Source organism: Mytilus edulis, chromosome 10 (genome assembly GCF_963676685.1).
Source record: "Mytilus edulis chromosome 10, xbMytEdul2.2, whole genome shotgun sequence".
NCBI lineage: Eukaryota > Metazoa > Mollusca > Bivalvia > Mytilida > Mytilidae > Mytilus > Mytilus edulis.
In genome coordinates this window covers 5,439,702-5,462,214 of record NC_092353.1, presented here as the reverse complement: position 1 = coordinate 5,462,214, position 22,513 = coordinate 5,439,702, and the positions used below count along the sequence as shown (strand labels likewise).

The 22,513-nt window shown below is 32.7% G+C and overlaps 1 protein-coding gene across 1 annotated transcript; it reads right to left on the bottom strand.

The window, feature by feature from the left end:
• Positions 1–1,467: 1,467 nt before the first annotated feature.
• Positions 1,468–22,502, bottom strand: LOC139492287 (sushi, von Willebrand factor type A, EGF and pentraxin domain-containing protein 1-like). Its single transcript, XM_071280504.1, has 26 exons — positions 22,324–22,502; positions 21,526–21,697; positions 21,031–21,201; positions 20,140–20,281; positions 18,853–18,971; positions 18,070–18,249; positions 17,601–17,786; positions 16,975–17,226; positions 16,228–16,434; positions 15,301–15,507; positions 13,705–14,184; positions 13,182–13,343; positions 12,266–12,427; positions 11,432–11,621; positions 10,882–11,054; positions 8,813–8,983; positions 7,977–8,207; positions 7,258–7,428; positions 6,814–6,999; positions 6,126–6,287; positions 4,934–5,047; positions 4,362–4,547; positions 3,521–3,679; positions 2,865–2,900; positions 2,481–2,586; positions 1,468–1,699 (listed from the first exon to the last, which is right to left on the bottom strand). Exons 1-26 carry the CDS (start codon positions 22,405–22,407, stop codon positions 1,588–1,590), a joined length of 4,521 nt encoding a protein of 1,506 aa, XP_071136605.1. The 5' UTR covers positions 22,408–22,502; the 3' UTR covers positions 1,468–1,587.
• Between the last annotated feature and the right edge of the window lie 11 nt (positions 22,503–22,513).

Sequence of the window (22,513 nt, the reverse complement as noted above, 5' to 3'; positions counted from 1 at the left end):
AATGCTTACATCTTCAGTCTGTACCTTTCGGACGATCGTAACATGTCTATTACCTCTAAACAAAAATTGCTGGTATTACGACCTTATTTGACAAAAAAAATGTAATGTACTTTATTTAGTTGCGTTGATATATGTTAACTTCAAATATTAAACATTTAATGGAATTTTCAATCACAGTTTATCTAAGTCACAGGGAAAATCTTATGAGGCGATTGGGGAAAAGCCTGCTGATATCAAGGTAAATTACTTGAAACTGACTCCAACATAATTTAGATTTCAAATTCATGAAGGTTGAGATATGAAAATGTGCATTTGTACATGCTTGTCTAAAGTCAGTTCCTAAATCTATAGTCGGGTTTTGCAAGCTTCTATGCAATGTATTCGCACCTGACAGGACACATGCCCGTTAGCAATTGTCATAACTAAATGTCCGTCTTCATGAGCGTTCTATTGTATATGGGCTTCCCCATTTCCATTATCAATTTTATTGGTCAATCGACCCTTTTAACCACACTTGTCAGGATTGTTATTAGCTGGTCCGCCATAGTCGAAAAGATCATAAGAATTTAAGGGTTAGGGTTCCGCAGCTATATTGTTGTATGAAACGTTTTCTCAAATCTGCCTTCACTTGCCATTGATTACAATTGGACGACAATTGGAGGCAATTTGATTCTGATTGAAAATATTTCTGTTTATTTTATCTCGAAGGCAAATGTTTTAAAACTTTCAGTGAAGGTTATGGAAAATTAAGATGTCCCCATAATCCTTCACATAATTTGGATAGTTTCAAAAACATTTGACAGGGATGATGTATGTCAAACTATTCAAATTAATTGCGCTTGTTGAATATTAGAATGATGATAGACATTCATTCAACTCTTGTTACAACACACAAGGACGCGAAAATCACACATTACCTTATCCCAAACAAACATCGACAAATGACTATCTACTGTTACCAAACATTCAAGACTAAGCCACCAAAGCAAAAACAATATCTGGGTTAATTGCAGGTTCTTCTAAAGGGTTTGCAGATCATATTCTACATATTTTACCAGCGTGAATCGACATTTTGAACAGTCTCATACGTCTATATCTTCCTTGAAATACTGGATAAGTATATAATGAACTGTCTGAATGTATCATGAAGTAGATAAAAAGTATATGTTTTGGCTGGCTTTTTATCATTCATTGGCATTCCAATAATCTGTATGCAGCTAGATATTCAGAAAATAATTATTCTTTTGAAAGTAATATAGTAAGCATATTCACATACTTCTATGTAAACATTGAAAACAATTACACGGTTAGGAGCGCACATCCATGTTCAAAAGTACAGTCGAATTATTATTGAAATTGTGAAGAAAGTAATTTAATCATTTAACGGATGTCGTACCTTGAAAAAAATATACATCTTTATTTATTTTAACCTGTACAAACATAACTTTTAAAACTAAAGATAATATCTTCTATTTTAAATTTTATATAGTTTTCTACAATCAAACATAACAAAATATCTACGTTTATAACTTTTCAATAACAACCAAACAGCTAATTCCTTTTCATTCAATGTATTTCATGATAAACTCAATGTCTAGTTCTAATAAATAGTTGTGTGGATTTTCCTGGCACATTCTTTGACGGTTTTACCATATTAAAGCTCATATTACTGCCCATGTCTTTTTTCCTGTACTTCGACCTGTAATATTAAACCATAGATTGAAAGTATACAAACAAATGTTTAATCAATGCATTTTTTTCTCAAATTGGTAGTTTAACTATCTAACATATCCTAATGTGTGCTTCTAATACCCTTCTACCATTTGGATTAAAATATTTCCTGTAGTCTTAAAAAACATTGTAAGCAGAAATAAATCGCACATATCATTTATTTCGATCTCAAAATGATATACTAGTACTAAGGATATTATTTGTTTTCAAACCGTAACGCAATTCTATGTTATTCATTAAATTGTGTAAATAAAATCGATGAATTTATGACATGTGCTGGGGAAAACAATAAGATAGTCGAAGATCCATTACCATACTTTCTGGATGTTTTAATGCAAGAATTCATCCTTTGAACTTTGCATTGGCGGCTCTGGCAGGTTCACATGAAATGATTTCGGTTGCAGAAACCGAATAACGACTCGATAGTTGTTCATGTTGTTAGGACAAACTAAACATTTCCATAGTATATATGAATCAATATTACATATCAGTCAACTAACTTATGATGCTCTCGGTTTTGCCACTTCCTTCCACTCTTCAACCTTGTATCAACTGAGAGAGATATCACGCCGCTGTACTTTATTTACGGTGCCATGAGAAATAAACAAGTCGAGCCATTGTGATGCAGATTTCTGGTTATCGTTCAATAACGTATTTACAACTATCGGTATTCAATTTAGGGTTTTTATATTTTCTATCTGATTATCATAAAAATATAATTATCGAAAACTTCTTAAATATTTATTCACCTTAATTTCTGTCGTAAAAGTAATGCTCCAATTATTCCTATTATAATCACAACTGATGCAACAACAGAACTTGTTATAATTATCAGCTTTGAGGATTCAGACGCTTCTGTAAATAGAATAATAATCTACTGTTTCTTGTGAAAATATATATAAAAATATTTTATGTCCTTTAATTATTATTGATTTTGATGTTGATCGTGGTAAATAAATAATAAAAATTGTATTATAGCGCTGACTTTGAGAACTTGACACCAATAGAATGTTTTAAGAAATACTTTTTTTTCTCTTTTCTGGTCTTTCTGCCTTATTATTATTATATAATTTTTCTTTCTGTGCTTATATGTTTCGAAAATTAATTCTTCTTGCATAAGAACTAACCCTTACCTGTTGAATCTTCCTTGCTGTCAACTGGTTTAGCAACTTCGAATATAAAAATATATATTGTATGCAATACAGAAAAATGTCAGTGCATTCTTTAAATCAAGTGAAAAATGTGCATGGTTCTTTTAGAAAGTGGAAAACATCAGTAAACAGTATACTTTACAAAATGAAATATGTATACAAGGCTTAATTTGTCCTACCATTTAACAAAAAAAAAACATTTAGCAAAAGATGGCAATCCTTGGTGAAATATTGCAATCAGTGTTTGATTCATATAATGTGATCATCGATTGTAGACAAAACTACGAGTTTTCAACAATTTTCATCGTGTAGTTATTTACAAAAGATTTAAATCAACTGTGTCAAATAGGCCAAGAGGATATAATTATTCTGTTATTGCAAGTCAATATTTGTTGGCGTACACACATAAATTAAAGATTCGTTTATATCAACCTTTATTTCGTTGCTGTATCCGATACAAGATTAACAAAGACTGTTACAAAAACCGCAAGTCAATATCATTTATGGTGACATTCTGTCAAAACGGTGAAAAACAAAGCAAATATTGTAAATATAAAGTATTTTCAGACATTTCGGTTTCAAATTCTAAAACAATTATAACATCCGATTCTTATTAACAAATATGAATATACCAATACCTATACAAAGGTCATCCTGTTGAGCCCCTATTATATTTGTTGTATATCCATCTGGGCACGGCTTACAAACTGTTTGGCCTGTAAGATCTTGGTACATTCCTAAGTGGCAGGGCTCACATTTCGATTGTTTGTTGTAGAATGTTCCTGTCGGACACTCAACTGCAATGATAACGACAATAAAATTTAAGACAGTTTACAAAATAATAATTTTTTTTCGGCGGAAATTTTATATTTCTTGTAGTTATACGAAAAAGCATTCTACACATTCTTGTCTAGTCAATTTATTCTCAAGACTTGCTTTTGAAACTATCAATTCTATTCTATTTTCCGACATGCCCTGTATATATTTTTTAAAATGTCTTAAGTGTCAAATCGTATAATGACTCATGTTTCTGAATTCCAATGAATTCAAAGGGAAATAATAAACTTGTTTTGTCTACCTTATGGTAAAACATATATTGACAATTCTTTGTTTGTTACTGTTCTTACATCTGCTCCTTTATGTGTTACGTAATTGTATACTTCTTTACTTATTGTGTTACCATAATTTCGCGGTCTTAGATCTTTGGACACTAATGAAGTTGTCTGGTCGTAATATAACCGAGAGTGTCCTAGTTCCGGATTTTCATTTGACTGAGTTGGAATTCGCATTGTGAATGCATAGCAGGGGGTCATTTTATTCTCTCAGTGCTTGTTTGTCACCTTGATTTGTGTCTTTTGAATTAATCTATGAGATTTGGACGGTAAACTAAGAACGCGTAATGTTGTTATATGCCAAAGATCTATTTATTTAGTATTATGATATTTGTATTTCCTTACCAAGATCACTGATAACACTTACTGCAAAATGCTTCAATTCGTATTCTGCCTGGTAAACAAACGACCTCGCTTGAAGTTTGAACTTTCACTTTATCAAACTGTACTTTTACACCAGAGAGTTCAAAAACTTTGCCAGTCTTGTTGATTTCCTGTGCAGATTTTTCCAATTCCGCTATGGCCTTTACAAGATTTAGGAGGGCTGGACTGACTGTGAAAATTACAATTTTCAATGTTATATATCAAGCTTTAAGGAAATGTTAAGTTTTATACTTGGACGTAAGCGTATTAAGTTAGATTATATGATCGAATGTTGGTTTTTTTTTTTACAAATAATGGTTTGGTTTCAATAGCATAACCCACTTTTTTGTTTATAATTACATAAACACGCTGTTAGAGTACAGTCTAAAGAGGAATACAGTAAAATATTTACTTTATCTTTTCTTATGTTTTATTTTCGGATTAATATATTGCCCCTGTAAACCCATTACATTGTTGTTTAACACTCGTAAATGAAAGAGGGATGCATTGTCTATATTTTTGAAGTCATCTTGATGACCTACTTGCATATTTATGAACACATTATAAAATACTGACGTTTCTTTGTAGAGGTATAGTTCTCCAAATCTAAATTGTCTCCATTGTCTAATGGTATTGTAAGAGTAATTACTGCATCCACTCCTGTACTACGTTTACGTTTTGAGTTGCACCCTTCAAAATATTGAAAAGTGATATCACAAAAATACTGAAATCCGAGACAAATTAAAACAAAAGTCCCTTATCAAGTGGCAAAAAAATAAAAGCTCAAGCACATCAAACGAATGGACAACAACTGTCATTTTCCTGACTTGGTACAGGCATTTTCCTAAGTAGAAAATGGTGGAATTAACTTGGTTTTATAGCTAGCTGAAACTCTCACTGGTTTGACAGTATCATAAAATTCCATTATACTGATAACTGAAAAAACGAACAGACATAAAAGGTACAAATGTCAAAACTGGGTACAGCAGTCAGCATTGATTGTATGTTTGACATTATGCTCGTTTTCTTTTTCCTTTTACGTTAATCGTCTAATCATTGCAGAAAGGAACAAAACCAGTTTTTGCTTTTTGTCAAGGGACTATTAAGTGGATTTCTAATAACGGTTTTAAGACATTTGATATTCGAGTAATTTGTTCCCTTGTATATCGCCACATCCATTCTCCCACTTTATGCAAATGTATGAAAAATAAGCATATTATTATTTTCCAAAATAAGGGAACAGTGATCGATTTACCTTGAGCTAAACATTATTATAGTAAACTCCCTACACTTTTATATATAAACTAATTGTTTCGTTCAATCATGTGTATTTTTATTAGATTCAAATAAAACATTTGGTAAACATTTGGTAAATTCTTCGCCTCTTAAGAAAAACTGGTACTTTTGCATCCTGATAACAGATAAATATGTTTCAACATATATGTGCTGTCTGTATAAACTTGTATGTTTTTGTGTGTTGATAAATCCTTGTTTATTTGTTTCTAATCAGTTCCTCATTTAGAACATCCAAATGACATTTTTTTTAATTTGTTCCTCATCTAGAACATCTAAATACCATGTGTTTCTCCATATGCTATTTCCAATTGTTTAAGGCTATTTTTCCAAAGTTGTTTAATGTATTGCAATACCATGTTTGCGGATACGAATCGACTCTTGTAAATCATGTTAATCTCTTGTTTTCTGCTATATTTATACTAACTGTTGGTATGTTGAGGATAGAGAAGATTTTTCTGAAAGACAAACTTACCATTGATTTCAACGTTTATTTCACATGTTTTATTAATGACACACTGAAGTCCAGATTTTGCATTCTTCAATATTTCTGTCTTAGCATCTTCAACCTTGTGGCATGGAAAGTTTGTGTATGTCATTGCTGAATGAGTTATAATTGTACTTGGTCCATGTAATTCTATAGGACAGAAAGACACACATAGTTCCTATTATAAAAGGTATGATTAGTTTTTATTATCTAATGTACTACGACTTAGTCCAGATATGTCCCATTCCATTGAACTACAGTCTTTTCTTCAAATCTGCTCTTGTTTAAAGTTTTCATGTATGGTCGCTTCGAACATTTCTTCTTGTCATAGTGGCAAAACCAGAGAACCACAGAAGAATGTCGATTTGGGAAATAAAACGCAACAAAATAAAAGATTATGATTTGTTTCAAATACTACATTACTCGATTGTTTTGATGTTAAACTATCTTGTGTTTTCTGGTAAATTGGAACATATAATTATGAGACATTAATTATGACAAATATTTCAATTTATGATGGAAAAAAAGGTTTGTAATTCATTGCATTGAGACGGTAGTAGTAAGGTTAGTGATAGTCTTTTCAAGTATTTACATGACTTTTTGTTTAAAAATTAAGATGGTCACCTGTACTTTTTGTATGAGTAGAATATTATATAAATCGTTGTAAAGCTATTACTTGAGCAAGATGGAGGCTGCCCATTCCATATATAATTAGTTGATTGTCCACATTTGTATTGTTTCAGTGTTGTTCTGCCAGGTACAAATGCAAGTCCTGGTCTACAAGCCGCTGAACATGTAGTCGTATCACCAGTGGTATTACAAGACATATGAACACCATAGGCGGATGGTTTATTTGGACATTCTGTAAAAAGGTACGTATATTTTATTGATTTAGATAATGCAGTTCGAACATTGCTGAACTTCAAATTAACTCTTTGAAACTAAATTCACAACACAACATACGCAAATTGAAACTGCGATATATATTAAGAGTCTAATAATGATAACAAAAAACACGCTTAGTTTTGAAAGACATACAATATTTAGGATATATTGAAAGGCAAAGTAATAACGTCAAATGCCAAATTAAGTAAACAAAGTATCAGTACAGATATCTTACTTGGACAAGTCATCGTATTACAAACTTTCTTTTCCATAGATTTTCCAACACATATATGACCACCTAGCCCTGGAACTGGATTCGAACAGTACCGATATCTGTTCTGATCTCCGCCTCCACAAGACGTTGAACAGGGTAACCATTCACTCCAATCAGTCCAACCTCCATTTACTGTAATTACAAAACTCTTGAACATGCATGATTTCGTTCATTTAAACACAATTTTTAATATGCTGGTGAATTATTTTCCATGGAACAAAAACTATCAAATTTTAGCGTATTTAAATGTGATGTGTTCAAAAAAAGTATGCGGTGTATGATTTGTACTACATGGTTATATTTGTAGCATAATCGATAAAAGAATGAATCAGTAAGAGGAGAAGCAAATGTGTCATTGGGACACAAATGATGTTCCCACTTATATAACGTCATACTGATGCATAACTCACGAACTTTAAATGTGACTGACGTCACTTAAATTTGAACTTGATCTAAAAGTATGTAAATGTTTCATAACATTTGGATGAGTTAGAGAACGGAAACCAATTTTAAGGTGTACAATTTGACGTAAGAATGGGCGGATGAGGGCAGCACTTACTGCCCCCTATAGTGACGTCGGCAGCATACAAATATTAAACTGTATAAGTTATCAATACAGCTTTTACGATCAGTAAATAGCTTCCTAACTAATCAACATGTTTGTTATAATGTATACAAACCTGGTGCTATCTCACAAAACGTTCCGTTGAATCGAGACGGACAAACACAAGTGTAGTTAGAAGCACCATTCCTACATGTTGCCCCATTTTCACATTCATGTCCTTTACAGAAATCTGGTTGAGTTTGGCATGTTTGTCCTGTATAACCACCAGAACATATACACGTATATCCGTTTATCTTGTTTTGACATATATGACCATGACAAGGATTGGCTGCACATTCATCAACAGCTAGAAATAAATATTTATATATATATATGTAATTATAGTGTTTATTATGATAGTTATTACTATGAGTATTGAATATTGTTAGCTTAAAATTATATTCTGCAATAGCAAGTGTGATATTTTTTCTTTACCTTTCAAAATAACGGATACCACATCGCCACATGCGGTACGAAAGGTTTCAGCTATGATATCATTATAGGTCAAAAAGGAGATTGAACATGCATTATCCTCTTCGTTGTTAACCACTTTTCAATTCATAAATAAAGATATATTCCATGCACTTTGAAATTCATGTTAAAATATTTACGTCAAATATTGCACCTTAAACATTTGCCTTTGTTTTAATAACACCTTACTTTTTTTTATTTTGGTGTCTCTAGCCTATTTAAACATTGATTTATTATCATCCCTAATATCCAGCGAAATATTTAACATAAATATTCAGGACTTCTACATTTGGAAATCTACGTTGTAATAAATTGTGTCACTACACTATGTAAGCTAAAAGTTAATAGAAACAGCAGGATTTATAACTAATATATAAAGTATAATTATTGAAATTTTGCAGTTTAGTAATATATTATCTGAGGAGTATTTTTAAAACCTACCGTCGCAGACACTTGGAATAATCATCTGAAACGCCTTTTGATCTTTTTTCCATAAATCATTACTTGTTAGAAGACTATTTGACGCAGTGGTGGAACAAGATTGTGATAGCTGCTTTACTTCATTTAATGCTAACGCCTTTTCAATGACAGTTAAACTTGATACCAGTATATCTACAAACAACAAAAATATTGTATTGAGGAAATGTTTACCGCTCTCTGTCAATCTAAGGTTGGGGCGTAAAACGGTGTACTAGTAGTATGTTATTGATAATAAAAGACTATATAAAGAAGTTTTGAGGGGGGAGTATTCAATTCCCTAGTATATCATGTATTTAAACGTCAAAAGGTGTAATATATGTTTAAAGCTTGTCTGTATTATCAATCTGCGTTAAAAGTGAAGAACAAATGCTTTTTCCATGTTTAATTCTAAAACAAGTGCAATAGGACTATTTTTCTTATAAACTATGAAATTTTAAAACAAACTTTTGCATGGCCATGGTTTTGTTGTCTTCTCTTAAACGATGACTGTGAGAAATATCTTACCTCTGGGTGACTGTTTTCTGTCAATGTCATAAGTACATATAAAAGAGGGACGAATGATACCAAAGGGACAGTCAAACTCATAAATCTAAAACAAACTGACAACGCCATGGCTAAAAAAAATGAAAACGACAAACAGAAAAACAATAGTACACATGACACAACACAGAAAACCAAGAATAAACAACACGAACCCCACCAAAAACCAGGGGGGATCTCAGGTGCTCCGGAAGGGTAAGCAGATCCTGCTCCACATGCAGCACCCGTCGTGTTGCTTATGTGATTTCAAATCCGGTAAATAGTCTAATTCGGTAGGTCAAATTCATGAAAGGGAAGGGGATTGTAGTTACGACGTAATGAACATATCCGATATCATTTGTGAAACGGTTATTCCATAACCATGATAACTGTCAACCAACTCGTGATGACGTACGTAAAATTTCCGAAGGGATGATTTCAACTTCACCATTTGGAACTATTGGTTTAATAGCTTCCTTGTGAGCAGTAACCCTCTATCAAGAAAATCGTGATAGGAAATGCAAGCACGGGAATATCGTATCAATTGGGAGATATGTACCCCGTATGCAGGTGCTGCTGTAATGTTGCTACTTAGAAATGGAAAGTTCACAATTGGAAAGCTGAAATCATCTCTTTTGTCGTAAAGTTTTGTCTTCAACCGACCCTCATTGTCAATTTCTAGATGTAAGTCAAGATATGAAGCAGACTTAACTGTATCTGTAGTATCCCTTATCTCCAATTCGATGGGATAGATGCGTTCCACATAGTCACCAAATTTTGAATTGTTTAGTGAAAGAACGTCATCTAAAAGCGGAAAGTAGAGTTAAAGGATATTGCTAACTTCTTATCCTTCTTCCTAAGAAGTTCCTGCATGAAGTCAGCCTCATGATAATAAAGAAACAAGTCAGCAAGTAGAGGGCACAGTTTGTTCCCATTGGGATGCCGACAGTCTGTTGAAAAACACGTCCTCCGAACGTAACAAATATGTTGTCAATCAAGAAATCAAGCATCTTGATAATATCGGTTTCAGAGAATTTTTTGTTTGAATCGGAGTGCTTCTTTGCAAAGTAGGATTTATCACTCCCTAAGACAAGATACTTGTATCTACGTTGGCCATTCTTTTTTATGAAGCAAAGTAATACCAACTCTTTTAATTTGTCTTTTAGTTTGGAATGTGGAATACTTGTGTAAAGAGTAGAAAAGTCAAATGTTTTAATATTGTTACAAGATGGAAGAGAGTTAAATTGTATGTACTTTAAAAGATCTTTGGAAGTTTTAAGTATCCACATCTGATTCACGCCTCCTCTAGAATAGGCAGTTTCACAATAACTTTGAAGCCCGTTTTTGATTGCTGATAAAATAGATGTTAATAATTTAGAAAGGGGTTTCGTTGAGCACTTGGAAGACCCATCAATATACCGTTGTTTATACTGTATTTATAAAAACGTTTAAATTAAATTTACTTTTTAATTTATACTATATGTATACACATTACAAGCAAGTATACATACCTGCCCTGCTTTTGATATGAACTGCTGGTTTAGTTATTTGTATTGGTGAAACATGTCTGGTAAGCTTGTTACTTCCATCTTTATACAAAATTATGTTCCCAGCAGATTCAATTACTACAGCAATGTGTACCCATGTCTCTGTTTCTATGCTAACACCAGTTGACACGGTTTGTCTAAAAATATCAAATACTAGTATCTATAATGAGCAATTAACGATTCCAGAGAAAAACACTTAAGATTTCCCATGGGAGCATTCAAATAAAACAAATCAAATAAAGAATGTTCATCGTTTTACAGAGAAAAATTGGATTACATCATTAGTATCAGATCGGAGTTTAATCTAGATATGGAAATTTTGTGTTGGTGCATTAATACATCAAATAATTGATCTGTTCTCTTTTATAGCTGTTTTTTGTTTAAAGCAATATCAATGTTTCAATCACGCTATAAAGTGAATCAGGTCTCATGTGAATATTCAATGCGAAAAAAACATTGATACATAACAGACATAAACATTAAAGGTGTGTTAGTGCGTGAGTTATCAACTCACCCTGCATATATCAGGCCAACTTTTGACTCTATGATCAAACGCAATCCACCATTTCCGCCTATGTCAATTTCCAATCTGCTATGATCATGTATAAGTTTACACCACAGCGACACGGATAACGTCTGCATGGTCATAATATTTCCTTTAAGACTAAGAGACACATCAACATCTTCGAGTAGCAAATCGTAATCTAAAAACGAGATCAAAGTTTTACAGACATTTGATACTGTTCCTAAGTTGAGTTATTAAGAATATTCACATATACTTTTCGTTCTTTAAAATCGTGAAAATATATATATATAGTATAATTACCGTATACACAACCTGTGTATAAGGATAACACCCGTGTCCAAACGTTTAAAGACATACAGAAATAGTAACTGGAATAGGATTCACGACAAAAGCGGTGCAAAACGATAGTAAAAAAAATATGATCCACTTTGAATTAGGGAGTTTCTAAGCTTTCTCTACAACACATAATCTTTAAAAGAATTTTTTTTTTATTAAAACTGTAGAGTGTATTTTTATTCATCATATTTGAGCATTAATATGATAGTTTTATCATTATAGATGTAAAGATCGAAAATTATTAATTCACATTCAAACTGAGGAAACATATCAGCTCTGCGTGTCGTCACGTGGTCGGGAAGTATATGATACAAAGATTTTTGAATTTCGTTTTCCGTATTGGATCGATTATCATACCTCGACCAATAGCAGCCCTTCACTAACGTAACGGGATGATACACACGCCGATATGGAAAAGACCATGTATTGGTCTGTTTTAATCTGCATGTATATATGAATATAATTTACGTTCTATTTTTTACTTACCAATACAATCTGATGCATGCGAGCTGCCTGAACTTTTCGTCAGTTGGTGTTCATCGCAGCTGTCACAACTTGTTGACATTTTTGTAGATGAATAAAAACCTACTAGACATGGTGTGCATGGTTCGAGTCCGTTAGCAGAATTGAAACCAGACGGACATATATCTGTAATATACAAATGTTCAAATACCTGTGTTAAAACCGGAAAGTAAGATAAATCAATGTATATGTATGTACACAATACGACACTAGATAGAGAAGAATGAATTAGAAGAGAAGTGACATTATTATTTCGACAAACCTAACTGTAAAACATCTGAATGCATAATAACCTCTTCAATTAGGCTGGTGTATATACACTTATCTCTTGTCTATACTCTATGCATAGCCATTGAACCCCACAAAATATAAGATCTGCCAGAACTTGTTCAGTCATGTATATTGTCCGTTATATAAAGCTCTTTTTAAAAGGCTGACGTCAGTTAATTTCAAAATGAATGTTGATGCTTCGTTATTCTACTTTCAAAACAGAACATAATCATTTCCTATTTTTAGCACATTTTTGTTGTCAGTGCCCTTCTTGATGCTTATAACAGTAATCTTAATTATAAAGCTTTTAAATATATAGTTATACTTTTTGGTTTCCGTCTGCATTAAGACAAAAACATGCATTATGGATAACATTCAAAATACAAGTGCAACTAAATTTAAGGGGCTTAACCTATTGCTTTATTGTGATTTGCCTTTTTTCGGTTTTTTGCCACGGTGTTCTCATTTTGTTTTCGTCTTTCTTTTTACCAACACAATCAGCAAGTGGTGTTTACGTAATTTCTAATATGGCTTTCTATCATTTAAAACACACGATTACAAAACTTTTCTTCATTAGTTTCATCTAATAATCAAAATTAGTTGTACCAACCTTTGCATTCTGTCTCCATTTCTGTGCCTTCCTCTTCTGTAGACATACCACGAGGACATGCTGTACAATTAACGGCTTCAATGTCACTTTTGTAGAACCCTCTTGGACACTTATGACACGCCCCTACGTCTGGATCGAGATAGGATCCTCCAGCACATGCGGCTTAAAATTAAATCAAAAATGATTGTTTTCTAGATTGTACTATAATTTGTACTATTTGGTTTAGCGCATAGTGATTACTAGCATTCAATACAGTAAACAAACTTTAAAAGTAGCAGTATACATATTCAAAGCCTAATGATACTTGTTTTAAACATAAACAAATAAGTATTAAAGATACAAATGTTACTCATTTTAAAATTTGGTTGACACACACTATCAATTGAATGACTCACAGATATACAAATTCTAGTACGGGCATATTTAATATCTAAGGAAATTAGGAACATGTAGCTATAATGTGCAGAATTTGAGTTAGAAAAGGAACAACATATTCAAAAAGTAAAAATGATAACACATTTACCACATGTAAGTGTAGAATATTTAGGAAATCTTCCTGGGCCACAATCGATATCCACATCGCCGAACTGATAGGATGTCCTATCTATTTGAGCATTTGGTACATCCATCACGCCTTGATTCATCATGTTCCTAGTTATATTAATGACCAGTTGAAATTTTTCGTTTGCATGTTTCATTGCACTGACTGTACCGTTACCAAATGGTTCATATTTTCTAATGAACGCAAAAGTCAGAAAAATTTCATCATTCGATGCTCTTCTGGCTCGTCTTCGTTTTCTAGTTGTCCCACATGTCACCTCTACGTTTTCGACATTGCATGTTATCTTGTCCGGACAAACACTTTTGAAACCAGGGTCAGATTCCAGTTTTTGCATGAGATTGACAAAGTTTTGTTTAATCTGATCTTGTGTTGCTTTATCGTTACAATCTCCTTTATAAACCAGTTCTCCAGGTATACGATGGTGTCTACCAATTCTTCGTGCTGAAAGAGAGAAAAAAAGAAAAAAGATTTAACACTATTTTCAATGATTTATTAACAAAAAAAGCTTTTACTTCTTTTTAATTTGATTAATTGGAACATACAAAATAATTCATATGAATTCCAGAAATGTGTCATGTTTCATCATAATTATTCTTGTTACTCAACGCCCAGCTATATAAAAAAAATCAGTTTGAATATGTAATATTCTCTTTCTTGTAAATGGGTATTTTGTACAAAGACCATCATGTTTTGTAATTCGGTATATATAAATGGTAAACAATCAGGAACGTGTATGAATTTGTTTTACCACATTCGTAAAGAAATTACAGTAGTGAATGAAAAGTCTAAAACTTCATACTAACGGCATTTTCTTAATTCCAATAAAAGAGCAAACTGTTGTTTAGATGTATTATACAATAATGATAGAGCAAGTTCAGAATCATGTATGCATGCGATATTCTGTTTTTTTAACCAACTATCATAAATACAAATATAAAAAGTCGTATAATTGCCAATGAGACAACTCTCCACCTGAGACCACACTACCATAGAAATCAATAACGTTACTGCAAGACCTGCAGCAATGAGCAAAACCCATGTCGTCGTTAACTATATACATGAGGCCCCAAAATGACAAACGTAAAAGAAATCAAACAAGAACACAGGCTGGCCGATTTATGTTTAAATAAACAATTAACGAAATGCAAATATGATATACATCAACAACCACTAAATTACAGGCTCCGAATATCGGACTATCACATATATACACAATGTGGCGGGGTTAAACATGTTAGCGGGCGCCTTACCCTCACCTAACTTTGAAAAGTGGTGTAACAGTACAACAAATGAACAAATTATAAAAAAATAACTCATTAGATCGGTACAAAGTACAAAAAACAAGTAACATAAACACAGACCGTACGTGGCAGGGAATTAATCATCCCTCACAACAAGATAAACTCTAAGTACATATCTAAGGGTTCTCGCAAGAACTGACTGATAGTATAAATCTAATAACTAATAATAAAAAAAAATGTTTATAAGTCTCAAAGTGTCAATCTGCACACATCCAACATCTAATTGATAGTTTAACCTTCGGAATATTGTACTTACAAGTACATCCGGGAACTGTCAGTAATGGACTCCATTTCCCAGCCACGGTAGAACATGTAAATAATCCTGTAAATGTTGCTATACCCCCTACACCAAGTGGTATATCATATCTACCATTACACTGCATAGCACACTGTGTACCATACATCCACTTATCACACGTTAAAGCTCCATTCTTTGGTGGCTGGAGTACTGGACATTTATTTTCTATAAAGTAGAAATTTTAAACTGATTTATAATAGGTAAATCCAAATAGAATGTGAATGGTCATGTCAGCAAATGACATATGACGTTTCATAATTCTACTGCATATTGCCATTAAATTATATTGAAAAGAAAGTTTTAAGCTTACATATAGATATAAGATGTGGTATATGTGCCAATGAGACCACTCACCATCCATGTCCCAAATTGTAAAAGTAAATCATTAGAGGTCACAGTAAGTATAAAGTACAGTCTTTAACACGGACAAAACATCAAGCTAATAAAGGGCCCTCAAAATAACTGTTGTAAACTAATTTAAACGGGAAAACCAACTTTTAATCGATATTAGATGATTGATGAATTGATTAGTGGTTGCTTCTTGCTGCATCAGCGTAAAGGCGCAAAAGACTAAATAAATAAATCGCGTCGATGTTATGATTTGATTAACTAGTTGCACTTGGAGATATTGCCAACTTATGATAACCCCCTGTTAGAATAAGGTAAGCAAAAAGTAAAATAGCGATCTATCTGAAAATAATGTCAAATTCTAAGAAGCCTCAGATCTGATATTCAGCTTGATAATGTGACCAATATCACATGAATGGGCGGACGGACAGAAAAGTGGATATATCCTGGGATTAGTATAATAGTCCAAGATATATAGACGGTAAGTAACCAGTATATGCGGTCATTCGTAACAGAGTATGCATATTATATACTTACGTTTACAATACGGTTTCCCTAGGTTTCCCCAATCCCAATAAAGTTCACCAGATGTCACGTTCTTTCTACAAGTCATCTTTGCATTTCCAACTAAAGGATAACTCCCTTTGCATTTTATATCACATTCAGATCCATACTGAAATTTATTTTTGCACGTGTACTGAAGATAGAGATCCCCATTAAAAACTGGAGGACCACAAAACTGTCCTAAAAAGAAAAGACACAAAACATTTGATGTTTGTAAATTAAACACGACAATCTCAGGTCATTGAAAATATACACACGAACCAATTTATCAAAACTGTTAAAGTTTGAATATTGTCTAGTCTAGATTTCAAAATGTAAAAAACCAACGAAAAAACAATCTTCCAATTCTTTTAATGTGATTGTATTAAATTTTAAAAACACATTGTTTGAGGATTGTTGACAAATATGAAGGGTATATTAATGTGTAGTTCGATAACTCGTTGAATATTTTCTCTTTATTCTAATTCTTCAATAAGTTTTTCTATAAGTCATTCGAACCATGATTGAAACATTACAAGTCCTCATGTCAGGTTGTGTTTGGTTTTTTTGCATCTTTTCTTTTTGCATTGAAATTAAACGTATACTTCTACTTTTTAATTAGTTAACCATATTTATTTACTATTCTGGACTAATCCACATGAAATAACGTAAACTGTGTAACATGTAGTAGCAGAGAAGAATCACTTTATCGATATACTAATATACCATAACTTAACTTACTTTCTACGACAACGAAAAATGTACATGGCGGAGATGTATTACTGCTACCATCCTCTGCGACATAGGCTATTTCCGTTATACTTTCAAACATCTGTCCAGACCTTGGCCCTTTTGTTTGTCTCACGGTAGGTAACAGTCCTGAGTTATCTTTAGCTGATGGTGTTATCCATGATACTGTCGCCTTGCTACTTCCGCTATCAGCAAATGCATGTATTGTAGATGGGCAAGTAATGAATTCTGGAGGTGTTTTATCTGAGGAAATTATTATTACATGTTTAAAGACATTTAGAGAAAGTGTTCTGTTAAAAACGATTTAAAGATTTAATAACACTGCATACATGGCACACTGTGGTAAAGAAACAAGTTAAACATGTACGATGTATAGAGGAACCATAATGCAAGAAGAATTAATTATTTAGATGCAAATATCATCTCTTGACCAGCATTGTTACAGGAAAGTAACAAATAAATGTGATATAGATACGATGATTCATTCTTAATACTATAACTGTAGCATGTATAGTCTAGATCAAAACACTGAGGGAACAAAACGGCATCTGCAGGATAACAGTTTTCATTTCTGACACACTAAACTATGTTATAAATGTTCATGTTTAATTAAGTACCTTCACACAATGGTAATGAAGTGGACCATTTTCTATCTTTTGTACATTTACTAAACATTGCTGATTGTGAACCATATCCCTTGTCACACTCAGACACACATACAGTTCCAAAAGGGAAGGCATTGTTATCACAATGTGCGTGTCCATGGAAAGGTCGAATGTTAGTATCATTTGTGCAGTGTATTACTGAAAGGAAATATTTATTAATTGTGGTGTAATGGTAAATAACATTTCAGTATTTAATATCTATGTTTTTGTACTTGTTGATAAAAGTCTTTGTTTAAAGAAAGTTAACTATAGTCTGACTTACTTATTTTTTAAAACTCATCTTTGTCTCTGAATTTGTTTTATAAGGTATATGTAAACGTACTGTTAGATGTCATTTAAAATATGTCGCAATTAATTGAGAATTTGTAGAATGTCAGTCATAAGGTTTTATTCCTAAAAATATATCTAAACAAGAACCTACCTGAACATGTTGGGACTGGGTGGTCGAACTTTTTCTCTGCAATACATTTTATTTTGGGTTGTCCGTTAAGTTGGTACCCCTCTTGACATGTGAATGTGCATGTTGTTCCCATCAATACTTCATGATTTTCACATCTCGCGAAGCCATGCACAGGCCATGATGGCTGCTGACATGTTGTTACTGATACGAAATGTATAATCACAAAATTAACAAAAACATTAAGACATTTCCTATAATTCCTAAACGATATTTGTTTATAAACCGTATATAAGACTACGAAGCTTCAAATAAAAGAATGTCGAAGGTTGTTGTAGGAAAATAAACGTCAAAGTAGTTTCTTTGCACTCATTCGTTAATTCCAGATCGGTACTGTGCGTCTTTTGTCTTTTTGTGTTTCTTACCGATCTGATTAGTTATGTAATTTCTAACTGATGTTTACAATTTTGTCTCACATTGTGCTTTTGTACCTCTTTTTTGCATGCTGTTTTGGGGTGGTTTTTTTATTTCTGATTATTGGGGAAGAGTGCTTTATTTTATATGTCTGTCCTTACGCTAAAGCCGTCATTTACATGCTTTCTGAAGGATATATTTGTCGATAATACCATATCTTTTGTTTACACTGAAGCAGTAGCATGATGTTACATGACCATACGACGGAGTGAGGCGAAACCCTTGTCCTGCTATGTATGCCAATCCAATATGCCTATATATTCTATAAAAAAATGCTTGTTACATTATGATACAATAAAAGAAAAGTATGAATATTGTAAACGTTGTCTTTACCTTGTACTTCCACCGTTTTTGCACATGATGCTTGGAAGCCTTCTTTATCTTTGGTTGTGAACATTATAAGGTTTGTTCCTCTATGTAACTTAACTGGGCTTTCAGGAGTAGATATAACTCTGTATCAAAAGAAATGACAAAAACACATATGAATTAACTGCATGGGATTTCGGGAATAAGTTTTACTCTGTATCATTAGAAATGACAAAACACATATGTTATGTAACTAGGCTGTCCGTATATTTTACTCTGTATCAAAAGGAAAATGACAAACCAAAAACTCTTGTATGATTTTAAATTTTAGTTTCTTGTGTATAATTCGGAGTTTAGTATGACGTCCATTATCACTGTACTATTATGCATATTTTAGGGGCCAGCTGAAGGACACCTACGGGTGCGGGAATTCTCGCTACATTGAAGACCCATTGGTTGCCTTCGGCTGTTGTTTGCTCTATGGTCGGGTGGTTGTCGCTTTGACATATTCACCATTTCCTTTCTCAATTTTATTTAACTGGGCTTACCGGGGTAGTTTTTCCTCAGTATCAAAAGAAATTACAAAAACACATACGTAATTTAACTGCGCTTTCGGATATATATTTTACTCTGTATCATAAGAAATAAAAAAAGAACACATGTGAAATGTAACTGGGCTTTCAGGAATAGTCTTAACTCGTATCAAAGGAAATGACAAAACTCATACGTAATGTAACTGGGCTTTTAGGGATAGCTTTAACTCTGGCTCAAATCAAATGACAAAACATATACGTAATGTTACAAGCACTTGTTTCAGAAAAAAATCACATCTGTATACCTGATAGTGAGATTAATGTACAGATATAATTATATTTGTTCATAGATATTAAAGATGTTTACTTGTATATATATATTTCTAACGACAAAACATTTTCATATTATTAATTTTTGTTCTCAAAAATTTAAATTTAGGAGTGTCAACTGAAAAAATAAATTTATAACAAGCGACAAGTAATGTTAGTTTGCACTCGATAATGTCCGAGTATTTATGATGTTTATAGATCGGTTACAATCCCAACACGAAAGTTACGTAATGCAAATCTAGCAATACACCGGAATGCCCTCACGGTCGTCTGATGTAAAAACGAACAGTTTTCTATGTGGCTTTCAATGTCTAATGTGAGCCTTGGTCTTTATACTTTGATCAAAAGCATATCTGATGATTTATATACAACATCTCGCAGCTGTGCTGGAACATTTGAATGTTGTTTGTTAAATATATATGTTTGAACCCCATATGTTAATGATACTTGCTTTGTTTTTCCGTCTTCGGCATCTTCCCCTTGAAACTGTCCAAACGTGATGACTTTTGTTGTTTTCCCTGGTGATGCAATGATATTTGCATCAATTTTAAAACTGCTACAGTCTATAGATGGGGGCTGATTAGGAGGTGGACCTAAAGAAGAAAATTTTGAATTCAGGTATTTTTTCTTAAAAATAAACTAATCAAAACAAAAACTACAATGATTTTGTAATTGTAATGTGTTAACTCGTCTGGGTCTGTCGTCGTCTTCTAGACCTGTTTAGGGAACTTAAGCTAGAATTGTTTATATGCACGGAAAGTTTAAGACAAGAATTCCTAGTCTAGATTTTAATTAATGAAATATATACAACTACAACACGGACTATAAAAACAACCGTATAGTTATCTTGCGCATGTCAAGTTATGTGAAATTTTTCTTTTCCTTCAAATGATAGATATGTAGAAAGTTAATTAGCTTGGTTTAATAAACACTACAAATGATTGTGTTATTCAATATAATAAAACACCTAATGATCGGTTGTGAGGGTTATAGAAAGTTTGTTATCCCCTCGCATACCAACTACTGCCATCGACTTTGCCTCAAGCAATAGTTGGTATCTTAGGGACAACAAACGAACTATTACCCTCAAACACAGCCAATAGGTGTATACTATCAGAAATAACGTTGTTGCTAGTTTATGTCAGTCCTCCGTTGTCTCGTCTCAAGAAGTTCAGAAAACATTGTGTTCCTCTGTCCAAAAGACTTTGGTAGAAAACGTTTTTTTGGACATACATTTGTCATTAAACAAATTAAGTTAAAAGTAATAAGGAAATACAATGTACGCTAGATATTTTAGTTATTTGAACACCAAAAGTTTTATCATTTCAATTGAATATCATACCTTCATCTTTGCAAATAAATATGCAAAGGAAACCGCTGACGACGAAGCCAACAGCTCCACCTACAGCTGCCCCTAAAGGACCATCGACAAGCATTCCTATTTCTGCTCCAAGTTCAGTTCCTTTATTCATCATATCCATTGCTTGTCGTTTTTCTCGTATAGAAAAGTTACCTAAAACGTTATTAAATGCGTTTAAATAGTTAGCAGTTAAGATTTTGAAATATCGTTAGAGTCCATTTGCGTAAGTAAATACCTGCATAAATATGCAGACAAAACAGCTATAGTTCACAAAAAGTATTCAATATTGCAAAAAAATTGTCAAAAGTTTGATGCTTAAACTGTACGTACAAACTTGTCAATTTTTGTTTTCAACATTACATAACAGTAGTACATGGCTTCACAATTGCATACTAATATTTGACACTCAGCGAAAACAATGATTCAACTTAAGTGACATTTTACTCAGTGTGAAGTTTACATTTCATAATTTCATACCATATATTTCTTGTATCCATTTCCCATTATGACACTTGTGCTCAGTCATGAAGGCAGGGTTTGTTTCGGAAAGTCGACAAGATTTACCATTCGGGACGTTCGTAGAGTTGAAACCACATTTAGCCTTAATGTAACTTGTAACTAGGCATCTCTCATTGGGCACGTACGTTGCCTAGAATGCAAAGGTTTTAAAACATGTTTGAATCTTTCCGAAATACAATAACTTGAAACTTGATGATACGTTATGAAGACAATTGATGGTTTAGATGAATTTATTTAAAACTGTAGCTTTAATATGTAATCCGACCGTCTATGATTGTTAATTATCAGATAATTTGATCGTTGATGGCATGTGCAAAATTGGAGACTGAAATCAATTCATTTGAATGATTTAATTTTATTAAAATAGAATACAATGTGCCATATATCTCTTTTACGCAAATCCAGGAAGAGAACAAATTAATAATCAATACAGTTAATACAAAGGGAAGGTTCTGCAAGGTGAGTCCACTGAAATGCAAAGTGTGAACTGCAAACTTGACTGAGTGTATTATGTAGGTTAGGTACTGAAATAGTGTCTTAAAACAGTCAATCTATGGAAAACATATGAGAAATTTGTCACTACGGTTCTTAAAATATCAATAGATACACCCATATAACCAATTGTACAACAATTTCTTTCACATATAGCACATACTTCATTATATGCAAAACAGCATTGAATGGTAAATAAAATACTATTAAAACATGACTTATTGCTACTTTGGAATTATCGTAATAACATAGAATTAATTTTACCTTTTTAAATGATAACTTGGTTGATCTGCCACTTTCTAAGAGACCCAGCAGTACAAAAGTTAGTAAATAACTCCACGTCGTCATTTTTTTATTTTTTTTCTTGCTCAATAAGTGAGCATGGTTACCTGAAGTACCAAACCATTATATGTTAAAATATAAATGTATTCCTAAAATATGCTTGGCTCTTTTA